The sequence below is a fragment of the Ochotona curzoniae genome, unplaced genomic scaffold (genome assembly GCF_017591425.1).
Source record: "Ochotona curzoniae isolate NIBS_2020 unplaced genomic scaffold, NIBS_Ocur_1.0 contig_2456, whole genome shotgun sequence".
Taxonomy (NCBI): Eukaryota; Metazoa; Chordata; class Mammalia; order Lagomorpha; family Ochotonidae; genus Ochotona; species Ochotona curzoniae.
The window spans coordinates 198,845-214,313 of NW_024465463.1; the positions used below are offsets into that span (position 1 = coordinate 198,845).

The window sequence follows — 15,469 nt, forward strand, 5'->3', positions numbered from 1 at the left end:
CAGTGACCCAGGCCAGACACGGGGGCCGCCGCCTGGGATCCCTCCTACATGGGAGACTTTTTTTTTTTAACTATCGGAACACAGAAGGGTGATCACCTGACTGGGAGGTTGGGAAGGACAGAGGGAGTTTAGACAACAATAAGAACGGAAAGTAGGAAAAGCAGGCAGTGACAAACACGAGCTGTGAGCAATTAAGTGGCTGACTGTGCGTGGATGGGGGAGTGGAAACATCACAATTTTTGTCTTCCAAGTTTGAATCTATTCTGAGACTAAAGTTTATTAAAAGGAAAAAAAAAGGCGGGGGGGGCAGGGGGAGAAGCTGCCACCATGGGTACCACGTTGAGTCCCAGCTGATCCACTTCCAACCCAGATGGGAAAGCAGCAGAGGATGGTCCAAGTGCTTGGACCCCTGCACCCACATGGAAAATCCGGAGGAAGCTTCTGGCCCCTGGCTTTAGATCGGCTCAGCTCCGGCCACTGTGGCCATTTGGGAAGTGAACCACAGGATGGAAGATCTCTCTGTAAAAATCTGCCTTTAAAATAAAATAAATAAATCTTTAAAAAATAAAATAAAATAAAATCTTTAAAAAATACGTATTTATTTGCAAGGCAGGCACAGCGGCTCAATGGGTTAATCCTCTGCCTACAGTGCCAGCATCCCACATGGACACTGGTTCTATCTAGTCCCAGAAGCTCCACTTCCCACCCAGTTCCTAATTATGGACTGGGAAAGAAGCAGAGGATGATACAAGTGCGGGCCCAGCGTGGTGGCGCAAGTGGTTAACGTCCTCGCCTTGCACGCCCGGGATCCCATGTGGGCACCGGTTCTAATCCCGGCAGCCCTGCTTCCCTTCCAGCTCCCTGCCTGTGACCTAGGAAAGCAGTCAAGGACGGCCCAAGACTTTGGGACCCTGCACCCGCGTGGGAGACCCGGAAGAGGCTCCTGGCTTTGGACCGGCATAGCATTGGCCGTTGTGCTCACTTGGGGAGTGGATCATCGGACGGAAGATCTTCCTCTCTGTATATCCGCCTTTCCAATAAAAAAAATAATAAAAATAAATCTTAAAAAAAAAGAACAAAAAACAAGGAGACCCAGAAGAGGCTCCTTGCTTCTGGCTTCAGATCGGCTCAGTTCCAGCTGTTGCAGCTATTAAGTGAACCGGCAGATGGAAGATCTCTCTTCTCTGTCCTTCTCTCTGTGAATCTACCCTTCAAATAAAAATAATTATATCTTAAAAAAAAAAATAGAGCAGACAGGCTAATCTTTGGCCTGTAGTGCTGGCATCCCATAAGAGTGCCAGTTCATGTCTCAAGTGCTCCATTTCCTATCAGTTCCTTGCTTATGGCCCGGAAAATAGTGGAAAATGGCGCAAGGCCTTGGAGCCCTGCACCCATGTGGGTGACCTGGATGTAGCTCCTGGCCCAGCCCCCCGGCCACTACGCCATTAGACAGTAAGCCAATAGATTCCACTATCTCTCTCTCTGTCATTTGTCTTTCCAATAAAGAATAAAATCCCTTAAAGAACAAAAAGATGCTGGCATCCCATATCAGAATGCATGGGTCTGACACTGAGCCCAGTTCCCGACTCCGGCTTCCTGCCCAGGAGCATCCTGGGAGGAGGTACCACTGGCCCCCTGTCATCCCCAGTGGGGAGCCCTGGGCCGAGCGCTGGATTCAGCCCTGGCCATTGCAGGCACGTGGGGAGGGAACAAGGGGCTGGGGCTGTGTCTGCAGCTCACCGGCTTTGCACATCATGGAGGCCAGCAGCTTGGAGACGATGGAGCCCCGCTTCCTCATCTTGCACTGCTTGCTGTAGGGGAAGTAGGGGAGGACGCCCGTGATGCTCTTGGCGCAGGACGTCTTACACGCATACACCATGATGAGCAGCTCCATGATGGTGGTGTTCACGTCCCTGTGGCCCACACACAGAAAGCCCACGTGGGGAACAGCGCTCAGTGACGGCTGCGTCCAAGGGCTCCAGGCAGAGCCACCGCTCGCTGCACTCGGGGCTGGGAGGTGAGCAGAGGAACACTCTCCCCGCCCCGACCCCGCAACTATCCGCCCACAGCCTTCCACCCAGGGCGGACTGCCCCTCCAGGCACACACTCAGCACACCTTCCCTCGCCAGCCTCTGCAGGCCACAAACCACCGTGGCCTCTAAGTCCCAGCTCACATCAGCCTATACACATTCAGCAACTTTACCCAGACACGGGGCACAGGTGTTTGGGCCCAAGCAGTGGTATCGCCACTTGGGACACTGGTTCTCATTGGCAGCGCCACTTCTGATCCAGCTCCCTGTTGATGCACTGCACCCTGGGAGGTGCCTGGCTACCGTGTTAGGAGCCCCAGACGGGAGTTTCAGGTTCCTGGTTTGAGGCCAGACCCAGCCCTGCTTGTTGCAAGCATTTGGGGAAATCAACGGATAGAAGATCTCTCTGTCTCTCTCTCTCTCTAATCAAATGAAAATAACTTTAAAAAAGAATAATAATAAAAAAAAAAAAAAAAACTCTGCAACTCAGAGGCACAGTCCCAGCAGTCCAACACAGGGCTGCCTCCGCCCACTGACCCATCCCATCTCACCCTCTCCCACCCATCCACACCTCCATAACCCTTCCTCCCCGGCCTCTGGTGCCCCACACCACCGGCCAGTTCTAGTCCTTCTCTCCCACGACCCCCTTGCTCCGCTGCTCACCCCGTCCCTTCTTTACTTGGCGGCCAGGACACTCTCTTCCTGTGCCATCTCTCCTGTCTGCCTTCCCTAGGTTCCTGTCCTGCCAACCGCTGCCCTCTGACTTGTCCACTCCCTCCCGCCCAACTCCAAGGCCTTCTCGGATCCCAGCCCGGGACTGCCCGTGCACTCCAGCCTAACGGGCTTTCCCCGCTGCCAGGCCACTGACCTGCAAAATCCACTAAGACTACTGAGACCTAACCCACCCCCACAGAACTGCACTTCCCCCCAAAAGAACCATCTCTCTGGAAAACCTCGGGGTAAAAACCACAGGGCTCCTCAAAGCTCCTTGCCCACCCTGGGAGTTTATCTCTCTGCCAGCCTCCCAGCTCCTACCCCGGGTACCAGGTAACCACGCTGCCAGTAGCCGACACAGGGTGCCCCGGGGCACTGGCCCTAAGTGAAGGCCAGAGCAGGCAGGATTCTACTTAGGATCCCAGCTCGCCCCCTCACACTGCCACCAGCAAAAAGCCCAAGGCCGTACAAGGATTCTTGGACTTATCAAGTTCCGACTCTATCCCTGCCCCACCCTGCCCTGGTCCTGTTCCTCCATCCCCATCTCAGCCCAGCCACTCTGGAACCTGGCTAGTGTGGTCAGGCTACTCACGGCCAGCAAGGGCCAGGATCCAGGTGTCCCTTCTCAAGCCCAGTCCCTGTCCCCCCCCCCCCGTGGCGCCCAGCTTGGGGCTGACCCAGCCGGGACATTGCGGGCTTTTGGGCAGCGAACCACCATACAAGGACTCTCCTTGACTGTATCTGAGAGTCAACTTCGCAGAGAAAGAAAAAGAGACCGAGATCTTCCATCCACTAGCTCACTCTCAAAACAGCTGCAGCTGACGGAGCTGAAGCCAGGAGGCTTGTTCCGGCTTGGAACAAGCCCATGTGGGCGCAGAGGCCCAAGCACTCGGGTTGCCTTCTTGTGCTTTCCCACGTGCATTAGCAGGCTGCCGGATGGGAAGTGGGTCAGTCAGGTCTTGAAACAGCACTCATCCTGGGGGAAGGGATGCTGCAGCCATTGGGGAGCGAACCAGCAGATGAAAAATTCTCTCCCTCTCTCTTCGACAGGGGGTCACCCACGTCCCCCTCAGGGCCTCTTCTCCAATACCCAGTGAGTCCGAACACCCAGACCACAGAACCAGCAGCAGTCGAAGGTCATCTCAGAACCTTCTGTCTAGAGAACCATTATCACTGTAAGCATACACGCCCAAGCACCTTCACACATGCCCACTAAGCCACACGCACACACACCTGTGCACACCCACGGCCACGCCACACTCCCACGTGCCCACCCATGCCCCACAGGTCCCACGCTCACCCATGGACACCCACACACATTCCACACCCCTCACGCCTCTTGCTGCGCCCACCCATGCCCCACAGGTCCCCTGCACACCCACGTACGCCCAGACAACGGTCCCTCTGCCGGATGGATACTCACTTGGACACGGTCTGGATAATAAACACATCTTTCCCTCGCACAGACTCCTGAATTTGTACTCTTGTTTCTGGCAGGAACAGAGACAGGGAAAAGAAAAAAAAAAAAAGGGGAAGGCATATGATTGCAAGTTTTTAAAAAACACACAAAAAATGTGCATCCCTCCTCAATGTCAAAAACCGTGGGCAGTGATGGAGTCAGTCTTGTCGGGCTCCACGCGCCCCAGGAGGTGACAGGCGCCTTCTCAAATCACTCTTATTCGTCACTGCTATTCGCATTCCTGCGAGGGAGTTACACTTGGGACTCGGGTCGGATCTACGCTTCCCACCGCCTTGGAGCAGTGGGGGATTCGCGCACTCTGGCACCGGGGCGGCACCGACTGAAGAAGAATGCATGAGGAGGAAGATGCGATACGCATACGTCACTGCAGCAAAGATAAGTGAGACAGGAAATCTTCCCAAAAATGTGGCCTCGGCTGTAAGGAAACAGACATGGAACATTCCAGAACACAACCATTGCAACTGTCAATGTCACAGGGAGGGAAAAAGAGAAGGTGAGGGGTCTGTTCCTGGATGAGAATAAAAGAGGCATGAAAAGCACACAGCTTCAGCATTCAACAAAGAATTCTGCTCTGAAAAAAAAGAGCCACTGAACAACCCTTATAAGGGGCTGGCACCATGGTGCAGAGGGTTAAGGCTCCACTGCAGGTGCCGACATCCCACATGGATGCCAGTTCATGTCCTGGTTCCCCTACTTTCCACCAAGCTCCTTGCTAATGTTCCTTGGGGAAAAAAAAAGTCCTTAGGCCCCCTGCACCCATGTGGGAGGCCCAAAAGAAGCTCCTGCCTCCTGGTTCCGGATCAGCTCAGCTCTGGCCATTGCAGCCACTTGGAAAGTGAACCAGTAGATGGAAGAACTCTCTCTCCATCTCGCCTCCTCTCTCTGTAATTCTGCCTTCCAAATAAAAATGATCTTGGGCCCAGTGCGGTAGCCTAGTGGCCAAAGTCCTCGCCTTGCAAGAGCCAGAATCCTATGTGGACACGGGTTCATATTCCCATCCAGCTCCCTGCTTGTGGTCTGGGAAAGCAGTCAAGGTCAGCCCAAAGCCTTGATACCCTGCACCCGTGTGGGAGACCCGGAAGAGACTCCTGGTTCCTAGCTTCAGATTGACTTAGCTCCATTGCGGCCACTTGGAGGGTGAACCGTCAGACGGAAGATCTTCCCCTCTCCTTCTCTCTGTAAATCTAACTTTCCAATATTAAAAAGAAGTAATTAAATCTTAAAACAATCAAACCGCCTTTTAAGACCAACTGGAGAAACCTGAGTATAGATTAGACAATGGAAAACTGAGGAATCCTTTATTTTCTGAGTGTCCCAGAGGGACTGTGGATGTGCAGGAGCGAGTGCTTATTCTTGGATAATCTGGCTTAAGTGCCCGTATTCTGCAACTGCCTTTCAGACGGCCCCACGCGCAGAATCTCAGGGTAAGGTGCCACGTGTGGCACGGAGGTGCCCAGCGTGCATCTGCCCTCGTGGCAATAGCCTTTCAATTCTTTTCCATGTTTGAACATGGTCTTTTAAGTAACTTGGGCGGGGGGTGGGTGGAAATAATTCAGAATGCACATTTACAAAACGTGACAGGATGCTGAGAAACGTAGACTTGAGCATCGGGGACACCCAGATTAAATCTCACCCTGCTACGTTTGGGGGCAAAGCCCTCAACAACCTGCCCCTAGCCTAGTTCCCTCCGTTCCCTGCTGAAGCCACAGGCAGCGGTGGAGATCCAAACAGGAGCACACGTGTGTGTTGAAGATTTATGTGACAGACCAAAAGAGAGAGAGTGTCCACACGCTAGGCCACTCCCCAAATGCCCGCCGTGGCCGGGGCTAGGCTCGGGCCGTGGGAATGTGGGTCTCCCACGCGGCTGGCTTCCGCCATCACCACTGCCTCGCACACCGTGCATCCTCCAGGGCCTTCAGAGCCAGCTGTTGAAGTCAGCGTTGGTGGGGCAGTGGTGAGCTCAGCTGCCTGCCACCAGTAAGCTCAGCACCTGTCTGCCTGCCCAAACTCCTGTCTTCATTACCAAAGCCTCCTGCAAGCTCTGGCATAGATCCGTGCACAAGACTGGGGCCAGCATGATGGCACATCGGGTTAAGCCACTGCCCGGGGTGCCAACATCCCGAACGAGGGCCAGCAGGAGTCGCGGTTGTTCTCTGTCACATCCTGCTCCCTGGTAATGCACCTAGAAAGGCAGCGGAGGACGGCCCAAGTCCTTGGGGCCCTGTACCCACGTGGGAGACCCGGACGGAGCTCCTGGTTCCTGGCTTCAGCCTGGCCCAGCCCTGACTGTGGCGGATATTTGGAAAGTGAACCAGCAGATAGAAGATTCTCTCTCTCTCTCTCTCTCTCTCTCTCTCTCTCTCTCCTTCCTCCCTCCTTCTCCGGGAAAGGCAAGGGAACAAGTACTGAGTTTCCACAGAGCACTGGCTAGGTGAGGGCTGTGTGAGGCACCCAGTTCATCCCAAACACTCCTCAAATCACCGCTGCTGCCTACGACCTAGAAAGAAGACACACCTCACCAAGGGCAAAGGCGGCTGACTCGCAAGACCCTGCAAGCTGCCCAGTGCTCCTGCTGCAACCATTTCAAACAGCCACCATTTCGGAAGAAATTACCAAGATTATACAGCACACATATTTTGCAGGCAAAAATAAGCTCAGGAACTGAGGCCCTGCGGGATACATTCATCCCGCATCAGGCAACAAAAGCATCAGGTTCATCCACGCTTCTCACTCAGCCGATCAGCCGGCTGGTGGACCAACGAGGACCACACACGCCAGAGCTCCAGCCTTTAGCCGGGACCTGCACCAGCACACCGCAGGGGGGAGCTACAAACCACCCCTCCACCTGCCCGCCCCACGCGTAGTGCACCATGGCTCACCTCGGTTCGGCTCCTGGTAGACCAGCACTTTGCCCATCTCTAGCCCCAGCCGCCTGGACAAGACAGAGGGAGGGGGGGAAGTGGAGAATTTTCATGTCACCCCCACACCACCCAAGGGGGGCCTGCACAGCCCCCACCACACACACACACACTTCCTCCCACACGCACCACAGGGCCTTGGATTCTCTGTCTGGTGGCCCACTCTGGCTCATCCATTCACACGCCCCATCACGATCCCCACATGGCCTTCACATAACTTATTTAGCGTCACCAGAATTATCTCATCGCTGAAACTGACTCACTCTCTGTCTAACCCAACACTAAGATGCAAATTTTAGTTAAGAAGGAAGGATCCGAGTCTGGCACGATGCCCTAGCGGCTAATCCTTGCCTTGTTTGCACTGGGATCCCATATAGTTACTGGTTCAAGTCCCAGCTGCTGCACTTCCCATCCAGCTCCCTGCTTGTGGCCTAGAAGACAGCCCAAAGCCTTGGGACCCTGCACCCACATGGGAGACCCGGAAGAAGCTCCTGGCTCCTGGTTCCTGGTTTCGGAACAGCTCAGATCTGGCCATTTTGGCCATTTGGGGAGTGACCCAGCAGCTGGAAGATCTTGGTCTCTCATTCTCTCTGTAAATCTGCCTTTCCAAAAAAAAAAAATCTTAAAAAAAAAAAAAGAGCCAACCCTTCAGGTTTAAAAAATTATTAATCCAACTACCCAATTTAAGGCATGGCTGGAACCCAGCGCAGTAGCCTAGCAGCTAAAGCCCTCCCCAGAACGCACCGGGATCCCATATGGGCACTGATTCTAATCCCGGAAGCCCCACTTCCCATCCAGCTCCCTGCTTGTGGCCCGGGAAAGCAGTCGAGGACGGCCCAAAGCCTTGGGACCCTGCACCCGCGTGGGAGGCCTGGAAGAGGCTCCTGGCTTCGGATCGGCGCAGCAGCAGCCATTGCGGCCACTTGGGTTGTGAATCATCGGATGGAAGATCTTCCTCTCTGTCTCTCCTCTCTGTATATCTGCCTTTCCAATCAAAATAAATAAATCTTTTAAAAAAAAGGCATGGTTGGCGAAGAGCATGGGATGGGACCATCAGAACTCACTCAGCAATCCTCCTGGACAGTTCCTGGCACGACGAGTTGGAATTTGCTGAAAACAACACCAAGCCTCCTTTGGTTATGTTCATCTTGGTTTCTGGGTCAGGTGTCGCCACACAAAACATCAACCCTTCTTGGTTGTCCAATGCTCAGAGCCTGGAAGGTTACAACCCACATTACTCAGAACTGCTGTGTGCCAGCAAACACGCCTGAACGGACAGGATTTAACAGCACACAGCTCCAGCTCAAGGCCATGAGCTTATACCCGGTGGCGTCTTTTTATAGCGCGCGGATCTGGGGTGGGGATTGGCCGACACAAAGCACGTGTGGGTCCGAGTGATCACACGCGGGGAGAAGCCAGACGACTTACAAGAAAGGCGGAGCTGTGTGCTGCTTAAAGTCGATCCGAGACAGCCTCTGCTTATTCTCCGGCGACAAAATTCCTCCTGGATTAACACACAGAGAGATGGCGGAGCCATTAGCAAGACACACGTACCGATCTTTACAGAGTAAGGACCAGCTATGCCCAGCTTCTCCTCCAAAACCCGTTGGCCATACAATCCCTCCTGGCCTTGCAGAGCCCTGGGGCCAACTCCCCAGCAGGCCCCTTCTGCCTCCTTGGCTGCGTGACCATTTGGGATGGCTCAGGGGAGGGTGGCACAGGTCAGCAACAGGAAGATGCTGCGCTGGTTTTGTTTGTTGTCTTTATACCCTAATGATGGAAGGAGTACTGACAAACATCCTCCATTGGAAAAAAAAAAATACCCCAAAGCATGCTGGGAAATTGGAGGGCGTGAGCCCACGGCAGGCTCCTTCCCCACCCCCACCTCCCAGCTTCCGTGGAATCCAGAGGCCCTGGTCAGTCTGGAACCAGCACTTCCGCCACTTTTCCTGTGCATCCTCACCGCCGCAGGCAGCAAGGGAAAAAGAAGGTATCACAAAGATTTGCAATGTTTCCAAGACAGCACAGCATCGTCCTCCAGAGACCCCTTGCATCCGCTTTGAGGTCACCTTATTACCCAATGACCTAACAGTAGCCTGTCTTCTGAGGTGGTCACCCTGGGTGCATGTGCAGGGTCCCAGCAGCGGGCACGGGAGCCACACCCCCCGCAGCCAGCCTCCCCAGGGACATTCCAGCTGGGAACACCCAGGATTCCACAGTGGAATACAAATCTAACATGAATTACAGACAGAAGCCATGACTGAGCCCTGGAGACCCCGGCTGGGGGCGGGGGCAGGGGTGCTGGGGCCTATCAAGACCAGTGGCTTTGAACCTCAGACAGGAATGGGCAAATAACTCTCTCTCTCTCTCTCTCTCTCTCTCACACACACACACACACACACACACACACACAGATGGGCAAATAACACACACACCACCCGACCCCACCCGACCCCCACCACAAGCTCACATGATTTGCAAACGATACTGGATACAATGGTGGGGCTGCCCTTCACAGAACAAGGTGGCTGGTCCCTGCTCTGGGGGCAAAAACAACATCTGTGGAGGTTGACGAGGACTGCTGGGGTAGAATGCGAAACATGGTCAGCCTCCTTGTGACTTGACACCAATAGCCCACAGGAGCACACGTCCAGGTCTAGGTGGCTCCGCTTTCTGATCCAGCTCCTGGCTAAGGTGCCCATGTGGGAGACCCGGATGGAGCTCCCAGCTGCTGTGACACTTGCGGAGCAAAACCACAAATGGAAGAACCCCCCCACCTCCATCCTCCATAAATATATGTGTGTGCATGTTTCATATATATGTGTGTGTGTATGTGTTTCATATATATATATATATAAAACTTTCTCTGTGTCATTTCTGGCCTTTCAAATAAATCTTGAAGGTGGAGTTGGTGGGGAGAAATAGTACATTTTAGCAATGCCCAATTCAAAGTGGTCTCAGAATCTGAGCGTGACAATTGGTTGATCCCTGCAAGTGCCGGGATCCCATATGGGCACTAGTTTATGTCCTGGTGGCCCCACTTCTCATGCAGCTCCCCGCTTGTGGCCTGGGAAAGCAGTTGAGAACCACCCATAACCCCCCCAAACCCATTATGTACCTCAATTGTTAAAATGTCATTGTAATAGTCGCAGGAGGCTATTAAGAACTTACATGTAATTTTAACATATTGTTTACTCAATACTATGACAATTAACTCCATAACGAAATATACTGTTGCTGCTGGGGCTCTTAATAGATCGGGATCTTGCTCTCTTGGCCATACCTTCAGACCAGGGAAGGTCTCCCCAAGAAGCGGATAAATTATCTGGATAATAAGATGCTAGACTCTAAGCTTGGTATATGCTTGCGGTGAAGGTGTCTCAACTGATCTTGAACTGAGGTCTCACAACAGGGTGGAGGATTCCACCACCGGGGGAGGCATAGGAGGGAATCCCAGTACCTATGGAACTGTATCCCATAATACAATGTAAACACTAAGTTAAAAATTAAAAAAAATAAAAAGAGAACCACCCATAGCCTTGAGACCCTGCACCCGCGTGGGAGACCTGGAGAAAGTCTTTCGGTTGGCTCATCTCCAGTCACTGCAGCCATTTGGGGAATGAACCAGCAGGTGGAAGATCTTTCTCTCTCTCCATCTCTCTGTAGATCTGCCTTTTCAATAAAAATAAATCTTAAAACAAACAAAAAGAAACGAATTGCTCTCAGATGGCCCCTAGTTGATACTCTGTACTCATCCTTTCTGTTTAGGAACAGCAAGTCCAGGTCCAAGGGAAGAAAACGGAAGCCAGCCAAATTCCCTGTAGCTGCAACAGAAGCCACAGCATCGGCTCCCGCTCGCCCTGGGCTGGCTGCAAGGCCTTGCCACTGATAGTCACCAGGCCTTGGCTCCGGTTCTCTCACCCACAACGGTGACACTTTCCCAGGGCTACCATCAAACTCTGCCAAGTACATCACACATCCAGCTTCTTGGTGACCCCCCAGAGCAGTGAGAGTAGGGGAACATGTTTTACAGTCGCTCACCCTCAAACAAGCTACACAGAGTTCACGGCTGGCCTTGAGAAGGCTCAGGATGCTAGGGGGCCGGGCGGGTGGGGGGAGGCAGGCAGGAGGACAGGTAGGCAGTTCAGCAGACAATCCCCACCCCCCCAAGCCCCGAGTCGGGTCAAGGCCCACCTGCAGTTCCCAGCGAGCAGCCACAGCCCAGGGCCTGAGTGGGCCCATGCTCCCAGTACTGCCCTAATGCCTCTACACGCCAGCTGCTTCCACAGAGGAGCCCCCACTCCATCCTGGCAGCTCTCTGGCCCTCACGCTGCCCCAGGCTAACCGAGGGAGCTCATGTGCCAGGCTTCACCAATCCAATGCTAACCAGCCGGAAGTGACCGTGGACACTCCCAGTCTGAGATGGCTCATTTTGCTCACTGCGCAAACCCAAGGGTGTGCTTTGCTTCTCCTTTCTCCTGCTGTGGCCTTCACTAAGCTCCAAGAAAATCCAGTTCTACAGACGCCCCTATAACTGCAGCCAGGAGCTCCAGGTGGCACTCAGAAATCAAAGGACTGTAAATTTCCTTCTGGACTCAGGAGAGGAGCTTTCTCTGGTCCTTATCTAGTTCCAGCCTTGGCTCCCAGCCCTCTCTTACACCGACCATCAGGGTTGCTTGCTTGTGAGACCCAAAATTAGTTCAGATAGATAGACTAATAAAGATCAGCTAGTTGATAATCAGCTAGTTGATAAGCTTGTACCTTACTGATCAGGCTTCCCATCTGGCTTTTCAGACAGACAGAGAGAGACACTGATACAGAAAGTCTGGAACAGGGCCCGGCACGATAGCGTAATGGTTAAGGTCCTCGCCTCAAACACGCCACGATCCCATATGGGCGCCAGTTCTAGCCCTGGCGGCCCCATTTCCCATCCAGCTCCCTGCTTGTGGCCTAGGAATGCAGTTGAGGACGGCCCAAAAAGCTTTGGGATCCTGCATCCATGTGGGAGAGCCAGAGGAGGCTCCTGGCTTCGGATTGGCTCAGCTCCAACCATTGCAGCCGCTCCGGGAGTGAATCATTGGACAGAGAATCTTCCTCTCTCCTTCTCTCTATATATCTGCTTTTCCAATATAAATAGATAAATCTCAAAAAAAAAAAAAAAAGAAAAAGAAAATAAAGTCTGGAACAGCCAGGGAAAAGGCCAACTAGCCTATAATCGCTAGCCTGTACTCAGTGGTCAGGCTCCTTATTTGCTTCTCCTGGACTTTACTAAGTAGGATGTAGAGTTAAATTCTTCCTCACTCACTAGGTTGTTGGGGATTTCCCTGCTCACCTGCCTAAAACTTTGCTATTCTTCAATTGTTAAAATGCAAAGTGCTGTAAAACCATGCTTAATCACTATAGACCGCAAAGTTTACGTTGTGGCTTTAAGATTCTCCCCCAAAACTTTATCAGTTTATGACTGCTAATGCTGAACAAGATGTAACTGCATAGAAACTTCAATGTTAAGTTTGTACTCAGCTGCTCTATCTGACGGATGTTAATGTCGATGCTTCCACTGTTCCTGTGCCACTCAAAAACACGTTAGCTTGGGAGAAAAAAAGATGTTGATAGCAGTCAGTTGTGTATATACTAAAATTGAGATGTCAAGTCGTCACAGGATGTGGTTCAGAACTTGCCTTTTCTAACATACTGATCACTCAATACCATGTTAATCAACTTCATGATGTTAATTTCGATGTCTCTTCCTGTTGTTGAAGTTGCGTAGTGACATCTCATTGGAGGAGATGATATTCTGCCAGCTCTACTTTCAGACCGAGGATGCTCTCCCAATGAAACTGTTGAACTTATATCTGGACAATAAGGTGCTGGACTCTGTATGGTCCATGCCCGCAATGAAGGAATTAGGACTGGTTATGAACTGTACTACTGCAACAATATGGAGGAATTCAATCTGGGGGGAGGGTTCGGGGAGGGGCTGGGGGGAAATCCTACAGCCTATGAAACTGTGCCATGAAATGATATTAAATAAATAACACTCCTACCAGACAACCAGACTGGCCAGCCAGAAGTGCACAGGCACAAGGCTAAGCAGAAGACACCATCCGCCCCACATTTTTTCCCATGAGCCACGGTGGCTTCTATGCTCACCCTAGGCTGACTGTCCAGCGTGCGAGATTCCTAACATTTCCTCTCCAGAGCGCCTTTTTCAAGGACAAATCACAGGCCTGGCGCTGTGGTGAGGTGGCTAAAGCCTATGAGTGGCATCCCACATGGAAGCTGGTTCGAGTCCCGGCTGCTCCGGTTCTAACCTGCTCCCTACAAAGCGTTCTTGGAAAGCAGTGGAGGATGACCCAAGTGCTTGGCCCCTGGACCCATCTGAGAGACCCGGAAGAAGATCCTGGCTCCGCTCTCGCCCTACCCCATCCTGGCAGCCATTTGCAATCTGTGAATCTCTGTTTAATCATGCCTTTCAAATAGATAAAGAACAAGGGAAAAAAGGACAAATGACACTCCTGTTAGGTCACCCATGACCGCACCTTAGGCTCCAGCTTTAAACAAGACTGGGCAACCACAGCCAGGCAGCAGGCAGGACTCAACAGCAATACATCTGCAGCATGTTCCTTGCTTTTCTTTCTATTTTTCTCTTATTGAAAGGCAAACTTCTAGTGGGAAGAAGAGACACAGCATAATCTTCCATCTGCTGGTCCACTCACCAAACAGCTGCAACAGCTGGAGCGGAGCCCATCCAAAGCCAGGAGTCAGGAGCTTCTCCCACGCGGGTGCAGGGTCCCAAGGCTTTGGGCCGTCCTCCACTGCTTTCCCAGGCCACAAGCAGGGAGCTGGATGGGGAGTGGAACAGACAGGATCCCAAAGCTTGCAATGCAAGGACTTAGACACTGAGCCATTGCACTGGGCCCAGGCTCGTTTCTTAGTCGTTTTCAAAGCCAGGAATGAAGTTATGAAGGGCCACACAGCCCCTGGCAGGGGGGGCTGTGGGGGAAGGATTCCCCATGCAGCAGCAGCACACCCTGACTAGGGGCTTGAAAAGCTGCTGGGTCTCCAGCCACCTGCAGGCTCAGGCGACTCCGCCCATAACCCAGAACTTCCGGTTTGGACAGCAGGTTCTTGTCTAACAGCCTAGAGCAGCAAGCAGCACACGGTGTAACGCCAACCTCACAGAGCCAGCCGCAAGTCGTTTGGAAAAGGCAATTTTTTTGTTTGCTTAGGAGAAGAATTTGCAGCAGAGTGTTAAGCCTCTGCCCGCCACGCTGGTGATTATCCCATATGGCCGCTGACTCAGGATCTGGCTGCTCCACTTCCGATCCAGTTCCCTGAGAGCAGCAGAGGATGGCCCAGGCGCCTGGGTACCACAGGGATGAAGCGCCTGGCTCCTGCCCCGCCTGGTCATTCGCAGCCCTGTGGGGAGTGAATCAGCAGACGGAAGAGCTCTCTGCCCCTCCGAGCGCCTTCCACCAAGGAAAGAAGGGTTTACAGCTGCAGGCGGCGATGCCAGCCCACACACCCGCGCCCTGCTGAATCCCACCATCAGCCACCCAGATCTGCGGAGAAATCTCTGCCCAAAGAGAGAGAGAACTTGGATTCCGCACGTGCACTTCCGCAAATGTATTCTCAGATGGAAAAAAATAAATAAATAAAATAAAAGCTTCCTGCTCTGCTCCGGGGTGCCAGAGAGCGAGGCAGGAGGACCCCAAGGGCGTGCTCGCCGTGGTAAATGGCCCAACACTAGCAATCACATTCCCTCACGCCCTCAGCGGCATCTCCATCTTCCTGCTGCACGTGATAAATAACAGCCCTAATGCACCACGTCCCCTGCCCCATCCGTCGGGCCCGACCTTCCCAGCCGGCGTGCAGCCCCGGGCCGCGCGCAGGCCCACCCGGAAGCCCGCACCAGCCCGGGTCGTCCCCGGGTCCCCGCCGCCGCCTGCCGCCCGCCTACCTGGCCCCGACCCCAGCCCGGCCCCGCCGCAGCCGCCGCTGCCGGAGGAAGAAGGCGCCGGGCCTGCAGGCGACGTCTCCACGAGCAAAATGGCGACTCGAGGCAGCAGGACGGCGACCGCGGCGACTGCGAGGCAAGGGGGCGGGGCTGCTGAAGCGGGCCGGGGGCGTGGCCCGCCGGGGAGGCTACCGATAGGCCCCGGCGGCAAGGGGGCGGGGCTGGAGAGGGGAAGGCCCGCCCCAGGTGAGGATCCTGGGCAGGGGCGTGGTTCGGGGGCGGAACTAGAGGCGGCAGGGTCCGCCCCTGCCCAGGGGCGTGTCCGGCGGGAAGGCTGCGGATAGGCCCTGATGGCAGGGGCGGGGAAGGG

The 15,469-nt window shown here is 53.7% G+C and overlaps 1 protein-coding gene across 1 annotated transcript in view; it reads right to left on the reverse strand.

Moving 5' to 3' along the window:
* Positions 1–15,209, reverse strand: part of PRPSAP2 (phosphoribosyl pyrophosphate synthetase associated protein 2) — a 34,326-nt gene extending 19,117 nt beyond the window's left edge. The window contains exons 1-6 of the mRNA XM_040974497.1: positions 15,103–15,209; positions 8,571–8,646; positions 8,207–8,356; positions 7,104–7,156; positions 4,168–4,234; positions 1,741–1,913 (exon numbers count right to left, since the gene is read on the reverse strand). Of these exons, the coding sequence (XP_040830431.1) occupies positions 1,741–1,913; positions 4,168–4,234; positions 7,104–7,156; positions 8,207–8,325 (412 nt within the window). The 5' untranslated portion in view covers positions 8,326–8,356; positions 8,571–8,646; positions 15,103–15,209. The remainder of the gene's footprint in view (positions 1–1,740; positions 1,914–4,167; positions 4,235–7,103; positions 7,157–8,206; positions 8,357–8,570; positions 8,647–15,102) is intronic.
* Between the last annotated feature and the right edge of the window lie 260 nt (positions 15,210–15,469).